This window comes from Ursus maritimus, unplaced genomic scaffold (assembly GCF_017311325.1).
Source record: "Ursus maritimus isolate PB19 unplaced genomic scaffold, ASM1731132v1 scaffold_7, whole genome shotgun sequence".
NCBI classification, from domain to species: Eukaryota; Metazoa; Chordata; class Mammalia; order Carnivora; family Ursidae; genus Ursus; species Ursus maritimus.
This window is the reverse complement of record NW_024426885.1, coordinates 28,276,195-28,300,823: the sequence shown is the minus strand read 5'-3', so window position 1 is coordinate 28,300,823 and position 24,629 is coordinate 28,276,195. Positions and strand designations below refer to the sequence as shown.

At 40.7% G+C, this 24,629-nt stretch overlaps 2 protein-coding genes across 5 annotated transcripts in view; one reads left to right on the top strand and one right to left on the bottom strand.

The window, feature by feature from the left end:
• Positions 1-5,438, top strand: part of ENTPD7 (ectonucleoside triphosphate diphosphohydrolase 7) — a 39,787-nt gene extending 34,349 nt beyond the window's left edge. Inside the window, exon 13 of the mRNA XM_008705310.2 lies at positions 750-5,438. Within this exon, the coding sequence (XP_008703532.1) occupies positions 750-981 (232 nt within the window). The 3' untranslated portion in view covers positions 982-5,438. The remainder of the gene's footprint in view (positions 1-749) is intronic.
• Positions 458-24,593, bottom strand: LOC103676029 (cytochrome c oxidase assembly protein COX15 homolog). Of its 4 annotated transcripts, none has more exons than XM_040623949.1 (9): positions 24,397-24,593; positions 23,018-23,208; positions 21,021-21,143; positions 20,343-20,529; positions 17,933-18,106; positions 15,608-15,689; positions 13,905-14,059; positions 12,293-12,406; positions 458-550 (listed from the first exon to the last, which is right to left on the bottom strand). In XM_040623949.1, exons 1-9 carry the CDS (start codon positions 24,484-24,486, stop codon positions 494-496), a joined length of 1,173 nt encoding a protein of 390 aa, XP_040479883.1. In that variant the 5' UTR covers positions 24,487-24,593; the 3' UTR covers positions 458-493. The 4 variants fall into 4 exon arrangements, with proteins under 4 accessions (XP_040479883.1, XP_040479882.1, XP_008703428.2 ...); XM_040623948.1 differs by lacking the exon at positions 458-550 and adding an exon at positions 10,148-11,077 and having other exon boundaries at positions 24,397-24,588; XM_008705206.2 differs by lacking the exon at positions 458-550 and adding an exon at positions 10,148-11,077 and having other exon boundaries at positions 17,939-18,106; positions 24,397-24,587.
• Between the last annotated feature and the right edge of the window lie 36 nt (positions 24,594-24,629).

Genomic DNA, 24,629 nt, shown 5'->3' with positions numbered 1-24,629 from the left:
CTCCACATGAAGGGCTGAGGACTGCCGTGCAGAAACGCTGTCCCAGTCTGCCAGTTCTCATTTGTCAGGACAAGCCAGAAGCCCATATTTTATAGGTAGGCTTTCAGTTTGGAGATTCACATTTTAAGAAAACATTGCAGGTGAAACGAAACAAAAATGGATCTGGTGTCTGGACCAAAGAGCAGCTTCTGTTCTAAGCATGCACGCTGTTGCACTTTGGCTTACAGGTCTGACTTTTTTCCAGACTACAGTCCTATTGGCCAGGTGACAGCTTTCTCTAGACACAGCCTAAACCTCAGGAAGCACAGTCAATTTTTTTAAAAGATTTAGATACACTCTGATTTCTTGACTGGATTTAGGGGCCACCCTATTCTTGTTAGTACCATATTTACAAACGGGATGTTATGTATTTACGGAATGGTATGGGGTCACTGTTAAGACCAAGATTACAGATGATCAGTCTTATCTTACCGGTTTTTTTTTTTTTTGCCTTCTAATTTTGTCCCCGGATCCTGGAGGATGTAGGCCTGTGAGGCTCCCTCTGTGGGCTCTGGCAAAGAAAGTACAGGAGGAATCACATAGCAGTCCTCGGGCTGGAGACATTCTTCAGCTTCGCTTGCCCTGTGTAGCTGGTATCCTAGCATACTTGCATGAATAGAGTAAATGGGATAACACCACTGGTCTTTTCAATAAGCATAACTGTTTCTCTTTGAAATTAACATGACTTCCCACCTTCCAACTCTTCCTAGGGATCTACGGCAAGAAGGTGTCCGGCCGGCCCATGGTAGCTGGTTCCGCCTCTCCTTTGTCTACAACCACTATCTCTTCTTTGCCTGTATCCTGGTGGTGCTGCTGGCCATCATCCTGTACCTTCTGCGGCTACGCCGAATTCACCACCGACAAGCTCGAACCTCGGCTCCATTGGACTTGCTGTGGATTGAGGAGGTGGTGCCCATGATTGGGGTACAGGTAGGGCCGTGAGGCCAGACAAGGACTTGGGAAGCCCAAGTACCCTGGAGTTGCTGCCCATTGAATTCCACCACTTTCTTGTTCTGGCCTCAGATGCTGCTTTGCCTGACCTTGGGATACGTGGCCTCGGAATTTCTACCTTAGTTTCTACTTTAATTCCTTTTCAATATCTAGGTCCTCTTCTCTGAGAGAAGCTGTAATTTAGTCTGTGAAGAACTAAATAATGAGAGTTTGGTGCTAACAAAGAGGACCAACCTTACTCCAGTTGAAGCATGCTTCTACCCCTTTATCTGAGAGGTCTGGTATGTTCCTGGCATCTAGACTCCTCCCCTTGCTAAAGCATGAAGTTTGGCATTGGGCAAACTGGAAGCCTGGTTATAACCAAGCTGGAGCATCCGATACAAAGCCGAAGACATTCCAGCAAGTGCAGCAGGCCCTTCTTTCTCTGTAACAGAGATATCATTTATGTGGATATCCACACCCTTTAGTAGGGATCCAAGATATCTGCATTTCAGTGGAACAGATACGAACTTCCAGGCAAACAAAACGACGTGGTTTCTTTGCTTACTTGACAAAGAAGCCATTGAGTGTGGTCCAAGATCCCTGCCATAATGTTGCTGATGTTAATTAATTAGTATGTGATTTTGAAAGGTTAGAACCCCTTCTAAGTGAATGGTCAGTTGAAGACTTTGACAGTATCTTATGTGATACCTGGTATGACCAGGATAGAAAATGTTTCTGTGTCTATGTGCTTCACCGGCTGTTTGGGCATTAATTTTTCTTTTTGAGCCTTAAGTGTGCTTGTAGGATGGAGAAACTGATGGGATTGGAGATCTGGATTTGTCTGGTTTTAAGTCACTGTCTCTAGGCCTATTTTTTATGAGCCCATTTATAGGAAAATTCAAAAAGAGTTCCTTTATTTCACTAAGATCAATATATAGTTCAGGAAGGGGTTATATTTGGGTTGTTTTTAAAGAAGAACAGTGTCAGGAGAGTGGGCAAAGGCAATACAATCCAAGCTCTTATTTATAAATGTCTTCCTGAGAAATAGAAATTTTCTCAACTTGACTCTTGGAATGTCTGAAAAGAACCAAATTCTAAACTTGGGAATAAATAGGTAAATCTGTTAATAAGCCGCCTGGCAACCTTAAGAACCTGTGTTAAGAGATTGCTCAGTCAGAGACCACATTTGCATTCATGAGGAGAGAAGAAAAGCCATATGATGACATTTTCATCCACTGCCCTTTAGGAGCTCTGGTCCTCCCTACATGGAGCCTTTAACTTGTACCTTCCCCGTGGGATCTTCATGCTTTACCCTTTCCTACACGTAGGCTTGATTGTCTTTCCCAAGAATATGCTCCCAGACTTGAAGTAGCTTTGTTTTCTTTTTTGTCACTTTATTTTTAGGGTTAGTTGAGTACAGGGAATGATCCCTGACATTAATGGGGGAAAAAGTAGAATTATTAAAACATAAATTCCATAGTGGGATCAGAAAGGAATTAAATGTTTCATAAAACAGAAAAAGAAATCAAGGTCTTCGTAGAAATAAACTGAGATGAAAATAAGTATACTCTTAGTTGGTAGGTGAAAAGATGATGAGTCTTAAACTGTTTACAAATTAGATAAAAGCAAAGAGTCTTATAGCTCCCTCTGGAAATATTTTTACTTTTCATTAGGGCTTTATGTCACAGCAATTTCCCTTAATCTTGAAGACTTCTAAATTGCCTTGATTTTCTTTGACCTCTTAACGTTCGTGTCACTGTGAGTGAGCCCTCGCCTTATGAGTGCTGCTTGTAAATAATGTCAGAATATGGTTTTTGCTAGCCAGGGCCTCCTCAGGTACTCTTTCTTTTTCCCTCATCTTGGTTTCCAAATACTATTTTTGGTTTTCTTGTGAGATCTGGTCAGGATCTGGTCAAAAGCTACCTAATTGGCTAATAGTGATCACATTCGTGTGCTCGAAATGAAGCTGAAGCCGGGAGGAGGTGGTGGTGAGTCCAGTTTGAAAGCTCTTATTAATGAAGTTATTCTTCCTCTTGGTTATAATAATGATAGCTGCCATTTGTGAAGCATTCACATGTACCATACACTCTTAAGCATTTTATGTATATTATTTAATCATTATGACAGCCTTTCAGATGGATATTACTTTTTGTGTTCTTTTTATAATTGAGAAACTCAGGATATCCTATGCTTATCATTTTTTCAATGTAAATGTATTTCTTATTTTTAATTTATTTTAATTCGTTTTTGAGGTTTTGTTTAGTGTATTATATCCTGTTTATTATTTTAATATTATAGGATCTAGGCTTGTCTTGGTTACTGTATGACTTTTCAGAGTTCTATGGTAGAAATGTAAGAAGGACAAATTTTTATCATATTCCTCAGAAAAATTGAGTATTTGCTGTTGGCATTGGTTCCTGTGCTGCTTTCATTGTTCCCAATTAATAATTTTAAATGAAATGTCATTAGCTAGAAACAGAAGCCATTTATTCTTTGAAGGCCAATTACTTATATATTTTGCTTTCTCATAATTGTCTTGCAAATGGAATCAATCTTGTGTTTAACCCTCTTTTAGCTCTTAGTTTTTAAAGATTTTTAAAAATATGTTTGTATTTCTGCATTTTCAGTGGTTTCCCTATGAAGATAATTATGGTTTCATTACATTCACATCCCAGCAGTTCAGTCTTCTTGATAACAGCAAAATGAATGTGAACGGTTTTAGTACTTTTATCATTGAGACAGGCCACAAATGTCAAAATCAGAGTTGGTGGCGGATAGGAGGTGATGCTTTAATAATCTTACAGTGGCACAACCCATCACTTTTCTCTGAATTCTTGTCACTAGAACAAAATGAAAATATGTATAATACCCATGTATATGGCACTATGTTCACTTAAGTTGCAGTTAACTCTAGGCCAAATTATACTATCTTTGTCTCTGTACCTTAGCTCCTTGGATTGATTTTCCTTGGTGTAGGGAGTTTAGTCACTTTCTAATAAACTTGTCTTAATCTTTCATGTTATCCAAAGCATTCCGCCTCCACTTCTCTCAGCCTGACAGCTTTCTTTAAATTCAAAGGCCTTGGGCAGTGATTATTAAAATGTGGTTGATTGAGTCTGTCATGCACTTGCTAAGCTAATCTTTTCAGCTTTTAACATTTAGTATCACATCCATATTTGTTGTTGTGGTATAGTTGACATACAACATCATATTAGCTTCAGGTGTACGACACAATGACTTGATAGTGTATACACTACAAAATGATCACTACAATGAGTCTAGTTTCCCCGTCACCGTATAAAGTTAAGTAACATGCAACTCAGTGTTATTAACTCTAGTCACCCTGCTGAACATTACATCCCATGACATGACTTCTTTTATGACCCCCTTCTTCTGTCTTGCCCACCCTCCCTGCTCCCCCGGCTCTGGCAACCAGCAATCTCTTCTCTGCATCTATGAGTTTTGTTGTTTCTCCTTTTCTGTTTTAGATTCTACATATAAGTGATTCTACATATTTGTTTTTCTCTGACTTATTTCACTTAGCATAATGCCCACAGGGTCCATCCATGTCACAAATGGCAAGATTTCATTCTTTTTTATGGCTGAAGTAGCATTCCTTTGTGCGTGTTGGGGGTTGTGTACATGTGTATCCACTCTTCCATCAGTGGACACTTTGGTTGTTTCTTTATCTTGGCTATTGTGAATAATGCTGCAGTGAATATAGGGGTGCATAGACCTTTTTGAGTAGGTGCTTTCATTTTCTTCAGATAAATACCCAGAAGTAGACTTGCTGGATCACATGGTAGTTCCATTTTTAGTTTTTTGAGGAACCTCGATACTGTTTTCCATTATGGCTGCACCAATTTACACTCCCACCAATAGTGCACGATAGTTCCCTTCTCCCTACATCCTCACCAACACTTGTTATTTCTTATCTTTTTGATACTAGCCGCCCTGACAGATGCGAGACGATACATCTCATGGTTTTGAGTGCATTTCTCTGGTAATTACTCATGCTGAGCATCTTTTTCGTGTGTTCTGTTGGCCATCTGTGTATGTCTTTGGAAAATGTCTGTTCAGGTTCTTTGCCCATTTTTAAATCATGTGTTTTGTTACTGAGTTATGGTTCTTTTTATAATTTGGATATTAACTCCCTACCAGATTTATGATTTGAAAATATCTTCTCCCATTCAGTAGGTTGGCTTTTTGTTTTGTTGATGGATTCCTTTGCTGTACGGAAGCTTTTTAGATGTAGTTTCATTTGTTTATTTTGTTTTTTATTGCCATTGCCATTGCCATTGGAGTCCGATCTAAAAAAATATAGCCAAGAGTGATGTAAAGAAGCTTATTGCCTATGTTTTCTTCTAGGAGTTTTATGGCTTCTAGTCTTACATTCAAGTCTTAAATCCATTTTTAGTTCATTTTTGTGTATAGTGTAAGATAGTGGTCCGGTTTCATTCTTTTCCATGTGGCTCTTCAGTTTTCCCAACACCGTTTATTGAAGAGAGTGTCCTTTCCCCACTGTGTATTCTTGCCTCCTCTGTTGGAATCAATTGATCATAAATGCAAGGGTTTATTTCTGGGCTCTCTATTCTGTTCCATTGATCTATGTGTCTGTTTTTATGCCAATACCATACTGTTTTGATGACTATAGCTTTGTAATATAGTTTGAAATCAGAGAGCATGATGCCTTTCACATCCATATTTACATTTTTGAAATAAAATAACTTCTTCTTCTCATTGGTATTATCTAAATAGATGCTTTCTCCACCCCTATTCCCATGCTTTTGTTTTGCTTTTTGTCAGGAGTGAAAGACAAGTGGATGGTATGACTTAGGGGAAAGAACACTGGTGTCAGAACAGCAGACTTGGATTCTTGTCCTGGCTTTGTCAATGACTAGTTCTGGCATTCCAGGCAAGTCACTTGCCCTCTCTGGTTCATTTTTTATCTATAAAACAAGGTGACTAGACAAGATGCTCTGAGGCTAGTTCCAAACATTGGCCTAAGGAACTAAAGGTGAGGGAGAATGGAGGAAAGTGATAGTTTCAGGAAGTGGATTTTGGTTTTTGGTTTAAAAGGCCAGGTTGCTCAAGGGAGCCAGTGGTCATCTCCTACTTTATCCATTGTCCCTGACATTAAGGTTGATGGGAATGGAGTTTCCAACAGCAATCATTATATGCAAATTTCAGAAGATGAGATTTTTACACCTGGGGTTTTAGAGGTCTATTTTCTGTTAACCCCCTTGGTTTTATGGATGATGAAATTGAGGCCAAGAGCAGTGGTAATGTGTGCACAGTGAATGGCCTCCTGGATTTCGTTTTCTCTGTTCTTTGTACTACAGATACATACCTTTGACAGCTGCAATGAAATTCTCATTGACAGAATCTTCCTGCAAGATTATGTATTTCAACAGAATCTATTCTTTATAACAGAGCTGACTGCAAGTAGCCATGCCCAATCTTTATAACTGCTTCTGATCTTCATTTGTGATTGCTTTGCTCACATTTAGGAATAAAATATGAAAGAAATACTTTGTTAGAAATAGCACCAAGTTGTTACTACATCTATTCTACCTTCTATATTTCTTTTAATACTTTAAAATTTTAGATGTTTCTTTCAAACAATTTGCTTAATTTTGTACAATTTTCTTAACCACAGCTCTAAGCAATTCATTTGATGGTTATAACTGAAATTATTTAAGGTGTAAATGCGTATTAGATCTACCTCATTAATGAACTTGGCTGTAATTCTCGGGCAGTTCTCAGACTCCCTTACAGAAATAAAACACTGTTTCTTTCTGCTGTCTTTAAACTTCTTTGCATACTAATTCAGAACTAGTATAATTTCCCTGTGTGCTGTGGTATGTGATGTAACTTCACCTGGGATCAAGAATTAAGGTAGAAGTAGCAACAGATAGTTCAGATTCTCCCAGATTGGCCTCTTTGGTCATGCTTAGTTTCAGAGTCCAGCCACTAGGGCCACACGCTCTGTCACACTTGGAAGGATTTGGCTGGTGTTAACAAAAAATACTTGTTAAAAAACAAGGACTCTTTTTATTATATGCTAATAGACTTCCCTTGTATTATTACGGAAGTGTTTCCCTTTTACTCTAATTCATTATTTCCAGTTTGTCAGTGCCATTATTAGAGGGACAGAGGAGGTCAGCATCTGTTGACCATTTTGTTTCTCTGGAAGTCTGAGCACTAAGAAAATCCTTCTATTTGTAAAATCGAGTCATCACTCATACTATAAGGGCTTTTTGCTTTGAAAGTGTATTCAGTCACGGCTGCCATTTTTATAAAGACCAAAGTTGAAAAACACTTCTGAGTCACAGGATGTTTATAGCCATGCACGTATTATCTCAAGCAAGCCTGAGGACACGTCTGCTCCTGAGCCTCTCCTAAGTAGTGCCTCTGCTCACAGACCCCCTGGCGGCCTACCACTCTGCTTCTCCGGTATTCAGGTAGCCCTGATGCTTTCTTGAGGAGCCCCTCCTGCAGAGGACTTGCCCAGGTTTGGCCCGTTAAAACTGCTAGTGGTGAAGGCTCTGTACCTTATTAGCTTCACAACTCTTTCTCTGCAAGCAAGGATCCCAGACAAATCCTCTGAGTTTTGGTATTGCTGTCATTATGTTGTGTTTGAAATTCTCACTCTACAATTCCCTTTGTGGAAGCCCTGAAGTGTATGCCTCATCTCCTTTATTACTTCTGCCTTCAACAATGAACTGCACAGTGTTGAAAGGCATCTATTATGACCCACAGCCAGATACTCCCTTCTTGTTTTAAAAAACCAAAGGCTGCCTATATTGCATCACTCTGGGGGGTTGCTAAGACTGTATGTTTTTCTAATACTTCACATTAAATAATTTTGCTCAACAGTTCTTAAAATTCTGTGAAATACTGTTAAGTCAGTGTTGAACAAAAGTCAATGCATATCAGAGACAGATGCACTGTCCCTTATGTAGGGACATGGGTATATGTGTTACATATGCCGATACAGAACTCACCATTCATTCCAGAACTGGAAGGAACGCTGCAGATCGACTGGTTATCCTAATGTCATGATCATCACTTTAGGCAGTAGCTAATCGATACCTCGTCTACAGTGGACATTTGTCAGTGTAAGTTAAAGACAAAAATTGTGGATTGATAAAAAAGCCAGGTGTTTTAATTTCCTTTGATGTTTTAAAAACAACTGACAGAATTATCAAGACTTTAAAAAATAGGGGCGCCTGGGTAGCGCAGTCGTTAAAGCGTCTGCCTTCGGCTCAGGGCGTGATCCCGGCGTACCGGGATCGAGTCCCACATCAGGCTCCTCCGCTATGAGCCTGCTTCTTCCTCTCCCACTTCCCCTGCTGTGTTCCCTCTCTCGCTGGCTGTCTCTCTGTCACATAAATAAATAAAAAATCTTTAAAAAAAAAAAAAAAAAAAGACTTTAAAAAATACTAAGGGAAATTCACTTAATCTTCTAGGAATATGATGACTTATTCTGAAGGAAGTGTCTGGGACCTCAGTCGGTAATTGTCCGTTCCCCATTCATTCATGCGATATTTGGTGTATGTCTGAAGCTGGGAATAATGAAAGATAAAAGTAATTCAGATAATCTCCATTCACCAAGAGCTCATAGATAGGCACAATACAGTTATACAGCTAAATGCAACCAGAATCTGCTTTTCCAAACTTACTCATCTGTAATAAAAGAAAAACGAAGTAAAGCATCAGGAACTTGATCTTATTCTTTGCCACTTTGTTGGAGGGAACTGTAGAAGCACTAGCATATGGCTTTTGGGGGTGGGTCAGACTGCTCTCTGCTGACTCAATTATTAACTAAGGACAACCTCAGTTTGGGGATCATGAGATGATGGATATGAACCTGCCCCAGTGACCAGTCTCCTTTCTTTAAAGAATTCTGTATAGAAGAGGTGATAACTATGAACACAGTAATAGGATCAGATTAAATCAGATGGGGGTGGGTAGAAATTTGGAGGAGATGGCAATAAGCTGGTCAAACTTTCCAAGGTGACTAGGCTATTAGGGCCTAGGCCAGTGGTACCCAATTGCCTGCACACTGAAATGACCTAGGGAACTTAAAATATGTCTATTACTGCTTTCAGAGATCATGATTTAATTGGTCTTGGGTGAGGCTTGGGTTTTAAGATTTTCAAAAATTCTTTTTTTTTTTTTTTTTTAAAGATTTTATTTATTTATTTGACAGAGATAGAGACAGCCAGAGAGAGAGGAAACACAAGCAGGGGGAGTGGGAGAGGAAGAAGCAGGCTCATAGCAGAGGAGCCTGATGTGGGGCTCGATCCCGTAACACCGGGATCACGCCCTGAGCCGAAGGCAGACGCTTAACCGCTGTGCCACCCAGGCGCCCCAAGATTTTCAAAAATTCTAATGTGAAAAAAGTTAGAAACTACTTCCAACAATAGCATAAGCCCCAGGGTCTGGAATTTTTTTTAAAAAAATCAAAGGCAAACTATTCTGTTTTGCTAAGAACCACTTGAGCATGGTAACTGAGGGAAGCTCGTTCCTTCTTCATGAGAGGGCTTCAACTTCTGAAGGGCAGGAATCGCTCTCTCCAAATGTTCTCCTCCAGCTAAATACCCCTAGTTCCTTCAGGTATTCCCTGTGGGGTGTAGGATTCTGGACTCCTCACCATCCTGGTCCCTTCCTCTGGATGGATACATACTTAGTGGTCAATGTCCTCCTTAAATGTGGTACGCATGGTAAAACACAGCACTTGCACTGAGGTAATCTGTGTGTGGCTGTGACACTTCCATTGATGAAATCTGAAACACCACTAATTTTTTTTTTTTTTAAATCAGTGTCATCGTTGTTGGTGCATGTTGAGCCTGTGGCCAACTGAAATCCCTGTCTTTTTTATATGAAATGATATGATGCCAGGTTTCTCCACCTCAAACTTATACAACCCATTTAATTAAAATGAGGATGTTACATTTATAATCTGTTTAATTTCATCTTGCTGGTGCCAGTCTGGAACTGTTTTGAGTTGTGACTGACATCTATATTGTATTAGCAATGTTGGGTTGTTCCATCCTCAAATCTGATCTTTGTGACACCTTCATCCAAATCACCAATTTAAAAAATAAAGTTGAATAAGACAGAGCCCTGTTAAATATCAACAGAGACCAAAAGACCAAAATTACAACAATTCATTAAACAAAAATTTGTTTACGTATCTGAATAGATGTCCATTCACTACATATACCATCAAGGCCATACATTAATTATCCATGAGGCTGTTAGGAAACCCTTTCAGGAATTGATTTATACTATCCATTCCATTCATCTGACCTAGCGATGAACAGCACAATCCAAAGAAGAACTAAGTTAGTGCTGGATGAGTCAAAGTGGGTTACCAGTGATTTTCTCCTTTTCTAAGTACTTATAAGCCATTTTGCTACAAACAGACATTAAGCTTGTCAAACTGTATCCTTTCTCCATTGTGAAAATCAGAATTCCAGAAGACACTATTTCCCACTGAAGGCTCTCTGGCTACTTTAGGGTGTGTGCCAGTCCTTCCCTTTGAATCTTCATCTGATGTAAGGGAAGTTGAGATCATAAAGAATTTCTACATAGGCATAATTCAGGACTCAGGAGGTCAAGGAGACAAGAGATGATGCATGTAGAATCAAGAGCTTGCCAACATTAAGAAATCTGAGACAGTCTATGAAGAAGCAACAAAGGCAGACGTTTCTTTCTCTACATTAAACATGATTTTCAACGAGAAAACCAAATGTACAAATATTTAAAAAAGGACTCTTTAAATATACTTAATGACACTCTTGATCCGGTGACTTTGTCAAAAACAAAGAATTTTAAATAACTCAACCAATTTGGAAACCACTTGGTATTCCAAGGTCATCCTTCTAGAAAACCCCCAAGTTCTTGTGGTCTCTGATGAGCTCTCAAAAGCACTTTCAGTCCTAGGAAGCTGATCCTCTGAGAATTATTTTGGGACTCTTCGGAGTTCACTCATGAGCCAAAGGGCAACACTGAGCAGAGCCAGGGAGCCCGACTGGTGAGTGGCAGCCAAAGGAGTTGGAACGTACATCAGCAGAGTGCTAATGCCTAAGCCCACCTGTTACGGAGGAAAGAATGCAGTAAAAAAAGCAGGAACCACAAATTCAGAACTGAAATGACTGGGGATAGACAACCAGATACATAAATTTCCACATTCTACCATCAAAACATTAAAAATGTATTTTAAAACTTTCACAAGTAAATATATTCACAGCAAAGGAAATTCAAACAAAATAGATAAACCTAAAATTCTCCTTAATTATCCTTCATCCTAGCCCAGCTACCAAAGATAGTCATCAGTTTCTATACACTTGTACTTCTGTATCTATGTTTATAGAAAAACATACTTTTGTGTTTTTAAAAATGGGATTGTTCTGTCACTTGCTTTTTTTTCCCACTTGGCAATGTATGTCTTGAGATCTTATTATTTTAAATTGCTACAAAGTAGTACACAGTATGTGTGTACCATAGTTCTTTAAGTTGTTTCCAGGGTTTCTTTTTACTATCACAGCAATTCTACCATGAATTACTTTGCGTACAGCTAGCTCTTTGTGCCTTAGAATATTTCTAGGGCAGGCACTAAGAAGTCAATTTGTTGGACCAAAGGATTAGACATTTACTATTTTAAAAGCTATTGCCGAACTGCCCTCTGAAAATACACCAACTCATGCTTTCGCCAAGAATATATGAACGTATCCATTTTCCGAAGCCGATGCCACTACCTGATTATCTCTTAAAAAATTTTCCCCCAATCTGACAGGCACAAAATGGCCTGCATTGTTTCAATTTGCTCCTCTCTGATAATAATGAGGCGAAAGAGTTTTTCGTGTTTACTGGCCACACATGTTCCTCTTGTGAGAACTGTGTATACTGATATCATTTTATTTTCTGATTATTCTTTATTAAGATAAAATCTTAAATAAATAAATAATAAATAAAATTTATTAAGATATATAAAGATATAATCAATATTATAAATATTGAAAATATTTTCTCCTAGACTGTCACCTTTTTTTTTAAATTTTTTTTTTAAGATTTTATTTATTTATGTGACAGAGAGACAGCCAGCGAGAGAGGGAACACAGCAGGGGAGTGGGAGAGGAAGAAGCAGGCTCATAGCGGAGGAGCCTGATGTGGGGCTCGATCCCGGAATGCCTGGATCACGCCCTGAGCCGAAGGCAGACGCCTAACGACTGCGTTACCCAGGCGCCCCACCTTTCTTTTTTAACTTAGTTTTGGGGACACCCTCAGATCAAAAAGAAGTGGTTTATACCTGTGTATATGCCAAAGCTAGCAGAGTCGCTGCTGCCATCTTGGTCCTTCGAGGAAGGGGAATTCTCCGGGACAGGAAGTAGAGTACTGTCACGGCTGTAACTGAAGTGATTCCCTGCAGGGAGGAAGGCATCTCGTCAAGTGCCAGGAAGAAATGTTCCACCCTCCTGCTTTCTGCTCATCTGATACATCTCTCCGCTAGAACCAGTGAGTAACCATGAGGTTTCTTGGGCCAGACACAGAGAACCATGGGTGGCTCCTCCTAGGATTACTCCTCAGTCTCCTCCACGCTCTTCTGCTTGCCACTTCAATGCTCGTGTGCCCCAAGGCTCTACCTGCAGTTTCTGCACCTATCACTGTACACACTCTCACTCTCTCTTCTCACGTGGGTGCCTCCCCAGGTGTGGCCCTCATTCTTTGCATCCTAATGCCTAATTTTACCTCCTCTCTAATCCTGTATTTTTAAAGCAGGGCTGACCCCAGCACATGAGGGTTATTATTTTCCTGGGCTGTGAGTAGAGGAGGTGATGGTGCTGGCAGCTAGTGCTAAAACAATCCAAAGTCTCATTTTCATTTCCCCCCACTGGCAATAGGATCTCCTCCCCACTTCCGTGATGTCAAGGAGAACGTTTTTCTATCACTTTCTATATCTATTTCACTTTTCCTTTTCAGAGCTGTTCACAATGACAATTTCAACCAGACTTTACTTACTACAAAATGCTGTTGGTGGAGGGGCCTGAGCCCACACAAGGTAACTGGCCCAAGCCCCAGTGTGGCCTTTGGGGATCTGAGGCCTCTGGAGCTCTCTCTGGGTGTGCTTCAATCATCTCATAGCCAGCACACCTCAGTCTGATGACATCCTCCATCTCCAGCCCAACACTCATTTCAATAGTCCATATCTGGGTGTGTCTTAAGCATGCCACAGAACAAACTTTGCATCTTCTTCACCTTCATTCCTATAGCCAATCTTCTCCTCCTCAGCGCCTCTCTGTGATCTCCCATTCTCTTCAAGTCCCGCTCCTCCATGCAGCCTAGAGCCCCACCGCTCTCACCTGTATTACTGCAATGGCACCTCTGCTCCCTGCTGGCCTCCTTGTTGCCAGTCTTTTCCCTGCTCCAATGTATCATGCCCAGGCTACGAAGCCAATCTTAACATGACCCCAGCAGGCGCTTAATAAATATTAGCTTAAATAAGATGAGAAATATTTATGATGTTCTTAGCTTCTTGGGGTTTTGGGTCAGCTCTGACAACTATGTGTTCAGCAACCACTGTCTTTGCCCTCTCTCTATTCAGCCTCATCTCCACTAAAATCACTCTCCTATGTGTGTGTCGGATTGAGGGAAGTTATCTTTTGCCAGATGGTAAAAGGTATATTTGAACTTCAAGAAGATGACAGTATCCCGAAAGCCAGAATTTGGCTGGAACAGGTGTGGGTAATTAGGACAAAAACATCACAGCAGAGAACTGGTGCTAAATTTCTTCTAAAAAGCAAAGGAAATCTAGTGCTCATTCTGCTCTATCCTCTCTCACTGCTGCCATCAGTGCCTCGGACACCCCCAAAGCCTGTGAGGCTCCCTGTGCTCAGCAGCCAGTAACCACCAGCCAGACTTACCAGAATCCGGTGATCAAACTGCACCATGGTGGGATTCTCAAAAACATTCCTCAGGATGGGGGAGAAGGTAAAGAGATCCTCTGGGATCCAAGACTCTCCCATCTTCGGGAAAGAGTTGTAAACAAGCCCAGCATCCAGCCCTGCCACAAAAGCCCCTATAGTCCAAGGGAAATGGTATTTATTAAAATGAGATACAAAGAGCTCAAATACTAGATCTGACATAGAAAAAGTCTATTATCCCAAAGTTAGACAAAAGGAATAGTCAGAGAATAAAAAGATCTACGGAAGGGGTTCTCAAACAGAATATACATCATCATCACCATGAAACTTAAAAAAAAAACCACAACAGAAGTGCATTCTCACCTTCTCCCACCCCAAGATTCTGCATGCGTCCCATAAAGGAGTGAACTAGAGGCATATTGGATGGAAACATTCCCTTAGAGATTTTGATGCCCTCCTTATCCCACTATGAACTTGATCGATTCTGGAAATGCTCTTCCCCCAAATATCTGCATAATTTACTCCTTCATTTCCTCAGGTCTCCACTCAATGTCACCTTATCAAAGAGCTCTCCCCAATGATCCTGTGTAAGACAGCACTTCCCCAAACCCACCTCTATCCCCTTATCCTGCTTTATTTTTTTCACAGCACTGAACACCATCTGCCATATGTTTTCATTGTTTATTATCTGTCTTCCCCAAGTTCTCAAAAAAAAAGTTTGCTGAGTGAACAGAGAAGTGAAAAAATTTATAAACTAAATCCTGGATAAACACATCAAGTATCCATGAGTAAATGGATGACTGATCCATTATTTATGATCAAAGACGACTCAAGGATGTTTAGATCACATTCCTTGGTTTTATAAATAGCATTTATAAAGTCAAAATTCATGTTCTTCCACCAAAAAGGGGGGGAGATGAATCACTGGTTTGATGGTTTTCTTTAGAGCAGTGCTACTCCAAAGAACTTTCTGTGATGATGGAAATGTTCTCTATCTGCCAGCCAACACAATAGCTGCTAGCCACATGTGGGTACTGAGCACTTGAAATGTGGCTAGTGTGACTGAGGAGCTAAATTTTAAATTTTATTTAATTTTAATTAAGCTTAAACAGTCACATGAGGCTAGTGATTAATGTATTGGACAGTACACTTCTCGAGTGAGAGAGGTAGGGTAGAGGTGTGATCTAAAGAACGAAAAAGACCTGTGTCAGTCTCTTCACCCCAATGAGCTCCTCATCTTAGACCATCTTTGAGGAAAGGACTTTTCTCTGATTTGCACCTAGCCTTTGCTACATGCCAGGTACTGTTCTGAGCACCTCACATGTATCACTCATACTATTACCACCATCCCCATTTTACAATGAGGTCACTGAGGCCCAGGAGGTTATACAGCTTGCCCAAGGTCAGATAGTTCATAGGTGCTAAAGCCAGGATTCAAACCTACGCAGTCCGGATCCAGATAAATGCTCAATATTTGTGTTCAAATGCCTGGAAAGCAGGGTTTTTGGAAGGAAGGAACAGAAAACAGAAAATGGAAAAAAAAAAAAGAAAAGAAAAGAAAACAGAGAATGAAGATGGTGAGTATGAGAGAGGCAGGCGGCGTGAAAGGGAAATATGGAGGTGCAGGAGGAAAGGACAAAGCGTTCAGCAAGAGACCCGAGCGTGGAACAAAACTAGACCACGCTGGATGAGAAGGGTCCTACCTGAGAGAGCAGTAAGGAACACCAGGCCTGCTGTTCCGTGAGCACATCGTCTCAACCACAGGAGCTGACGAGTTTCAGGTAACTAAAGAAGAAAAGAAAACCATTCAGAGACACTGTGCTGCAGGAACTAAGGGAGGCAGCAAAGATCTCCAAGGCCAAACACAAGTGACAACCTAATGTCAGATCTTTTCTGACCTCCTAAATAGAGTAAGCACTCCCCGCAGATATTCAGGTCTAATGTGCATCATATCTTACTACATTGATACATTTATTATCTGTCTTCCTTATTATCCTGTAAGTCTTGCGAAGGCAGGAACTGCCATCTGTCTTGCTTAATCCTAACCCAGTGCTTGGTACGTAAGTACTGAACACATATATGTCCAATAATGATTTGCATTGTTCAAGGGAAAAGTGCTTCACCATGGTTGAAATGATGCGGCTGAAGATATAGGACTAGATTTTCATGTTGTTTGCGGTATTTCATGTTTAGCAAATATAGTCAGAATCAAAACTGTATAAAAATCCCTAAAGTAGAGGGAAGCCTGGGTGGCACAGTTGGTTAAGGGTCCAACTCTTGGTTTCGGCTCAGGTGGTGATCTCAGGTCGTGAGATCAAGCCCTGCGTCAGGCTCCACGCTCATCCCACAGCCTGCTTGAGGCCCTCTGTCTCCCTCTGCCCCTCCCCGCTGTGCACACACACACTCTCTCTCTTAAATAAATCTATAAATCTTAAAAAAAAAAAAAAAAAAAAAGTCCCCAAAGTAGGGATTCTTGCATTTAGTGTTTTGGTAGGATCAAAATTTCATTTTATTTTTACAGTAGCCAACTTCTGATACTAATGAATGAATCAACAAATATTTATAAAGAATTTTATAAACAGATTACCATAAAGATACAAAGGAGTTAAGTCAGAGTGCTGCCCTTAAATGGTCTATAATCTAGTATATGAAGAGTGAGGTATCATTACAAAGATATCATAGGACCGTATATCACTGCTATCTAGCAGAACTTTCTGTGATGACAGAAATGTTCTATTATCTGCACTGGCCAATATGTGGCTAATGAGGACCTGAAATGAAGCCATAGCACCTGAAAATTTTTAAAAAAGTTAATTTTATTTAAACTTCAAGTAAATAACTGCTTTTTAAAACTAAACTTCATTTTATTTAATTTGAATTAAAATTTAAATAGCCACATGTGACTAGTAGATACTGTGTTGCACAGCATGACATGTTTGACTATCGTCTCAAATCCTTTCTGCAATTAGTGGACTATAAATAAATAGAGAAAAACAGTTGATAATTAAAAAGTCATTGGCAACCTTTCAGAGTACCATTTCCAGTAGAGAGTGTTTAGGAATATGTGGGTATATGTGCAGGCACGTGGGTGAATGCATGGGTGTGTGTGTACAGCGGTGGGTGGGTGGGAGTGCCAGATGACAAAAAGTAAAGAGTGGGTTGTCAGCAAGTACAGTTACAGATGTAAGCAATTCATTTGGGAAGTCTGGCTTTGAAAGAGAGCAAGAATTATTCCAATGTAGACTGTCTATTATGCCAATGTTTTGACCCCATCTGGCTTCCCATCGGAATGACCACCAAATCCACAACTCCTTTCTTTATTGGAATCGAGGCTACTCATTCCAATACCTATTGGATAATTCTACTTAAAAGTCCTACCAGCATCTCAAACTTCATTCCATCAACAGGTTATCCAGGTCAACCATGGCTCCAATTCCTAAGATAATACTCATTTTTAGAAAAACTAATATTTTCCTTTAATCAGCGTATAGGAAAATACTTACAGGCAAGATCACTAAGATCACAAGATCAGACTTGTCGGACTTGATGAATGGTAGGTCCCCATCTAAAGAACAAACAACTCTCACGGCTTTTATATACCATCAGAGGTCCAGAAACAGCTTTCATCATGGCCTTCCTCACCTGGCTATCCACCATTCATCTGGGAGTCAGACGTGGTTGGGAGAGCTGCTGTTGCAACCCCTTCCCACCATTCCTAAAATTCATGTTTTCACTTTTCCCAAAAGGCAATGGGGACAGAATATTTGGCTCCTGTTCTAATTTTCCTCTGAATGAGTTGTTCCAGCTCAAAAGAATCATAGCACATTTTATTTTGCAGTTCCAAAGCTTTCCAGCATCTCAAAGTTCAATGTTTCTATCATCTTTGGTTATACCCAATTTCTGGTAAATTGGTAGATGTTACTAAGGGAATGTGTGCAGTTTGATTTATAATTTCCCATTAGAAGCAGAATTTCTGTTGCTCTGACCTTGTCAGGATCTGTGCAGATATACTAACAATACAGACTGACCTTTACCTTGTGCTGAGGGAGTAGCAGTGAGAGTGAAGTCCACAAGCTGGCACAGTACAGAACAAGGGCCGATCCCAGGTGGGCAGCGAGGCGGTACTGACTGACCCGAGGGATGTCGTGGGAGTCTGGTTTTTCTTCTAATCCACTTTTCACCATATACCATCCCAACAGACCCTGGAACCAAAAACAGAAGAGGCAAATAAAACAAGGCTGGATCTGTCCATTCAACTGTACTATTTAAGAAAGTGAGTTGTCAGTTATCAGGAGTACTCCCGACCTGACCTCTCCTTTCCATACCTTCCCATATCCCCAGTATCCCAGGAGTCATACCCTACCCACATTTTCACATATAGCACCATAAATGCTTGACCACTCTTTAGATTAACATTTTACTGAAGTATAAGTCAAATGTAGAAAAGTACACAGAAGCTTATTTATAGGCAAAACCTTAAAAATATCTGATATAATTTAACATTATATAAAGTGAAATTTAAGTAAATGTAAGAATAAAAGGAAAGTTTTTTTCTATAAAAACTAGATTAGGCATTTTGGAAAAGCTTTGATAAAGATAACTGCTTAAAAACAATTACTGTCGGGGCGCCCGGGTGGCTCAGTCGTTAAGCGTCTGCCTTCGGCTCAGGGCGTGATCCCAGGGTTCTGGGATCGAGCCCCACATCGGGCTCCATGCTCCTTCTGGGAGCCTGCTTCTTCCTCTCCCACTCCCCCTGCTTGTGTTCCCTCCCTCATTGGCTGTCTCTCTGTCAAATAAATAAATAAATTCTTTAAAAAAAAATAAAAAATAAAAACAATTACTGTCAAGTTAGTAGGAATAGACAATTATAAAAGTCTTGGGTGGAGGGGAATCATAAAAATCTGTAAGGCTTTGCTGGCTGATGGCTTTGCAAATATCAGTTCCCACTCCTCTTTAAGGAAAATGAAATGAAATGATAGTTTACAGGGATGCAAGAGATCTGAAGTTAAACTCCAATCAGAGGGGTGCCTGGGTGGCTCAGTCGTTAAGCATCTGCCTTTGGCTCGGGTCACGATCCCGAAATGTCGGGATCAAGCCCCGCATGGAGCCCCGTGTCAGGCTCCCTGCTCAGCGGGAAGCCTGCTTCTCCCTCTCCCACTCCCCCTGCTTGTGTTCCCTCTCTCACTGCCTCTCTCTATGTCAAATAAATAATAAAATCTTTAAACTCCAATCAGAGAACTCAAAGAACAGGCCTTAGCTCTTCATTAAAAAAAAAAAAAAAGTAATAAACGTACAAGTTTAAGCTTAAAAGTTCAAGGTATGTATTACTCTGATACCCTGCTTTAGTTTTTTCAATTAACCAAACAACTGTCGGTTTCACTTCTATCAGATAAGATACAGCCCTTTCAACCCCACCCTCCCAAGTGAACAGAAGCGTGTCAGAGAGGTGGGATTCTCCCACCTCTTCTACATAGATCTCTTCAGGAAATCTTTTGGGGTATGTCTTGCCCTCTTAGTGATTACCCTGGATGTTCTAATCATCTTGTTTTCATCTGCATAGGACACTGGAAGACAAAGGAGTATACCGTGTGATTTGCCAGCCTCCCTTCTTCTTCCCATAATCCTATCGGCCATCTTCAAATTGCTGTGTTCCTGGGAGTCTGTCTCTGGGGTGGTTTATTTTTTAATCCCAAAATAAACTCCCACTTTGTTCCACCAACCCTCCCCTAATTATTATTAGACTTTTATTAATGTCTCTTTATCTGTTTCTATTGCCTCTATTTTGTCTCTTCCATCTCCTTCTTTAATTCCTTCTAACTGGTTCTTATTCTTACTACTTCTGAGTTTAATTAACCAATTAGCTTCTTCCCAAATTTTGATGTTTCTTTGATGCTCTAAGACTGAGGGCCTATAATCGTGACCCAAATATTTGTATGTACCTTCTCTCATATTGCTTTCCTTGGCTCTCAGTCTCAGTGAACCTGTAACTGTGGGGTTCTTCAAATTCGCTTCTTTAGCCATTCTAGCACAGGAATCCCTTTCTCCATCTAGCAGACAAGTCAGAAAAGGGGAGGAGACAAGAACCCAGGAGGAGAGCCATGAGAGGAAAGAACCTCTTGTGACACAAAAATATATTGACTGAGCGCTTACTAATGCCAGGCGCTAAACGAAGTACTTTATATGCATGATATGCATGATATGCATGACCTCTCTCATTTAATAGTAGGCACTACTATTAACCCTATTTACAGGTAAGGAAAGCATAGCCTACAGAAGGTAGACAACCTGCCCTACTAAGTGGCAGGGCTGGGCAGGTAACACTAAAATTTATCTTCTTTCCCACTCTGTTGTACAAACTCAGATGCCTTCCTTAAAAACAATCCCAACTAGGAAGCTCCTGGAAGCATCTCTGGTTTCCCAAACTTGAATGAATCTTACCTGGAAGCAGACTAACCCACACAGGGCAAGAACACGTCCTTTCATGCCACGGCTGAGCCAGCCCTTTCTCCAAAAGTAGGCAGCAGGCAGGATGTACGCGAGGCCCACAAGGCGACCCCACATTCGGTGTGAGTACTCCATGTACCAGATGAACTTGAATTCAGGCAATGTCATATCATGATTCAAGCTGGGTGAAAAGGGAAGTCAAAAAAGAAAGAGGAAACATCCATATTTATTTCCAGAGAGAATGCAGGAGCATTCTCCGTTTTGAAGCTTGAAATGAAAGGCCTGCCTTCTTCCTCATCAGTGACCTCAGGATCACTTTGGAATGGGAGGTTTTGAGTAGGGAGCTCACTAAACATAAGTGAAGCAAATATCAAGAAATAATGGAATCTAACCGTTCTGAAATGTTTAAATAAGCAAAAGATTGAAAGGGCTTACTGGGATGTTTACCTGATTTTCTATTATACTTACTTTAAAAAAAATATTTTATTTATTTATTAGAGAGAGAGAGAGAGAAAGCGTGAGCGCACAAGTTGGGGGAGGGCCAGAGGAAGAAAGAGACTCCCTGCTGAACAAAGGGCCTGATGCAGGCTCAATCCCAGGACCCCAGGATCATGACTTGAGCTTAAGGCAGACGCTTAACCAACTGAGCCACCCAGATGCCCCTATACTTACATTTTAAATTCCGGAAATTGCTGATATTTTTGGAATTCTGTTTCCCATTCCTCTTGACTGGTAGGTGGCTTCATCTCCTTTATCAAATGCCAGTCTACCATTGAGAGACCAGACTCTGTCAACCTTAAGATAAGAAAGAAGTGTGTGTGCGCACGCACACATACACACAATGCTGGATTTCTCATTAATGGTTTATAGAAACAAATGGATCTGAACTTAACCCCTCTAAAGGTGAACACATCATTTCACTGTATCCTTTTTTTGACACCTTGCTTTCTTCTTACTGCTTAACATTTCACCAGAAACAGCTGCCATTAGGTACAAATTTCTTTTTTTTTTTTTTTTTAAAGATTTTTTATTTATTTAGTTGACAGAGATAGAGACAGCCAGCGAGAGAGGGAACACCCCCCAGGAAGAGTGGGAGAGGAAGAAGCAGGCTCCAAGCGGAGAAGCCTGATGTGGGGCTCGATCCCATAACGCCAGGATCACGCCCTGAGCCGAAGGCAGACGCTTAACGACTACGCCACCCAGGCGCCCCAAATTTCTTTACTCCTTGTTCTCTCAATCCTTTCATTCAGCTCTCTTTACTTCTTTCTTTCACTAGCATTCCTTAACTAGTAAAATCAATCCTTAGAGCAAAGAAACGTGCCCTAAATGAATAAGTGACACTATTTACAGAGGGAAAAGAGATTTGTAAAGCAGTTTCGATTCTTGAGTGAATTTAAAGCTAATACAACTTAAATTTGTTGCAGTTTCCCATAACAGCCCATATAACATAAGGTATTTTGAAATAAGAGCACAGGCAATGTGGAGGGAATTTGAGGAACACATACTATATAAACACCAGAAGGTATTTTCACCAAAAGGAGTGAGGGTTCCTAAAGTGAAAGGCTGATTTTAGATCAGAGGCAGGAAATGTGTAAGATGAACCTGGAACATCTTATCCAGAAAGCTAAGAATTTAATTACTAGGTTACTAGGATTCTGTCAAAAAGACCCAGGAGACAATTTGAAGAGGCTCCCACTGACTAAAGATGGAACGATTTGAGCTAATCATCAGTGCAATGAATTGAAACATCAAATACGTTTAAAAATATGACCTTATAATACTTAAAAACCCAAACTCTTTATTGATCACCTTTGGAGGATGCTTGGGAACCACTTTATTATTTTCAAAATTGGTAAATAAAGAGAAAGATTCAAGTATTTATCCTGCCTTTCTTATACAAACTGTACCTTATGATAACCAAATTGTTGATGAGGGCAAGTTTCTCTTTAGAGTTGAGCTAATAAAATATTACAGTTTTGTAACTCTAATGAAATCATGGATCTAGGCAATGACCATCAATGGCTGTTGGCATCTCTAGTGGACACCAGATATTTATGAATGTTGTAATCACCCGTGAAGTATTTTGCCCCATGCTCCCAATCTGAGTCTGATCAAGCAAAAACCGGTTTACAGGAAATACTGGGGATAATAGGACATGTTAAACACCACGACAAGAATGCAGTTAACAAATCCAGACTGGGAAACTCCATAGGACCAGTCAGTTATGTTTCTTTAATAGCAAAAAAACTACAAGAAATGGGGGAGGGAGGGAGAAGAATCTAAATCTATAAAGTCTCTTTATAGATTTAAAGGGACCTAAGAGGCATGCAAACCAATTGTGATCTATTTATGTGGATTTAATTTAAACAAACTGCACAAAAATTTTTGAGACAAATTTGAAAACTGTTTGTAGAAGGAAAATATGTAAAAATAATGCACAGCAAACAGGTAAGACCTAAACCAGGCTTTATGAAGGGCTCCCAATAATAAAACTCTAAACTGTTCTACGGCAGGCAAGCCCTCAGACAAGTCCCTCTTTAGGCCTCAGTTTCTACATATATAAAATAAGGGAACGAGACTAGATGATTCCTAAGGTCCCTTCCCCCTTAGTCACCCTGTGCTTCTACTAATTACCCAAAGAACTGACTCACTACGAGCAAATTACTCACCTAGTCACTCCACCAAGAATAACTGCTCCAGCCACTGTTCCACTGCAGACCAGGAGCCATCGGCCCACCACCCGCTCAGCAGCTTTTGAGGGAAGGGACACTGTACCCCTTCCGGACTGCAAAGCTACTTCAGAGATGGTGCTGTATTGCCCTGGCCTCAAGGGGCGTCTGATCCCACAGCTGCAACCACACTAAGGATCAAGACAGACAAATTAGAACTGGAGACAAAGGGAAAGGCCTCAGTCCACTGCTCTCACACACAATCCCATTCTGTCTAGAGTGGAATACCCTGTATGGCCACATCTCCACTGCTTCTGCCCTAGTAAATCATCATGTATCCGGATTACTGCATCCAGCCACAGCTGGTTTTCCTGCGTCTAGTTTTGCCTCACTCCAATCCATCCCCACACTACATGAACCTTCGGGTCTCTGCATAATTCCCCCAGACTTAACTCTACACCTAGATATGGATTATTTTCCTTCTCGCTGACTGGGTTGCTCCTTGTCCCCTGATTGAGAATATCTACTATAGATCTCAGTTCAGATGTCACCTCCTCTATGAAATGTCCCTAGATTCTCCTGGGTCTGCAACAGGTCATTCTCACAGCACACTGTACTTTCCCTATCTCAGCCCTTAACACAGTATAATGTACTTCAGGTTCATTTGTCTCCATCTCCCACTAAGCTATGAGTTGCGGGACAGCAGTGTCCGTAAGTCTGGCTCTTTCTCTCTTGCCACTTTTTCTAACAGTTCCCTTACACAACAAGACAACAAGACAAACGAATTACAAATGAATTAACTGTGCCTTCCTCCAGGGCAGGAGCCTTTTGGTATTTACCTTTTGCTTCCCCGTTCCCAACACATAATAATCACTCAATAATTATTTGTTGAGCGAATGCACGTCTTCTGACTCTGTCCCTGAGTCTAAAGATTCGTGTACTGTTTCCTAACTTTAAACAATTTAAATTAAGCCTCGATTTCCTTCTCCGTAGAATGGGGTTATAGTTCCTTACCTGACTACCTGCGGGCTTTTAGCAAAAATCAAATATTTAGGTAAAACTAACTGAGCTTTAGTATGTGCTAAACGGTTGCTGTATATGAAATTATTTAATCTTGATCACAACTTTATGAAGTAGGTATTGCTATTCCCATTTTACAGATTAAGAAATTAAGGCACAAAAAGATTACTTAACTTGGCTAATATCATACAGCCAGTAAGTGGCAGGTCCGGATCCTACCTCAAGGGCTCTGGGCACAAAGTAATGCGTTGTGCGTCCTAAGGAACTACGGCAATGTGATGTGGGGTTATCGATTATCTTCCTCCTTACTCTTTCGATCCCTGTACGATTCCGCGACTGAGTCCTCTGCGGTGCAATACCTGCGTTCTAGGCGCCGCCCTAGGAACTAGGGGCCGAAGACACGGGCTCCCCATCAAGGCCTTCAGGGGCGGAAAGAGTAATCGCTGCATACTGAAGACAGTGCAAAGAAACCACCTCCACACTCCAACTCTCTGTGGTCTCCTTTCTCCACCACCGAACACAGAAACACTTCCGGGTCATGCAGAGCGAGCCCCTCCTTCTCAGAAGGCAGGGGCTAGTAGTGACTGCGACT

Excerpts from the sequence above, each read along its gene's own strand:
- LOC103676029 (XM_040623948.1), bottom strand. The coding sequence starts at position 24,486 with ATGCAGCGATTACTCTTTCCGCCCCTGAAGGCCTTGATGGGGAGCCCG. Across the intron at positions 18,107-20,342 it reads GTGGGTTAGTCTGCTTCCAG|GGTCTGTTGGGATGGTATAT; the intron begins GTAAGATTCATT and ends TTTTGGTTCCAG. Across the intron at positions 14,060-15,607 it reads GTTCCTTACTGCTCTCTCAG|GGGCTTTTGTGGCAGGGCTG; the intron begins GTAGGACCCTTC and ends CTTGGACTATAG.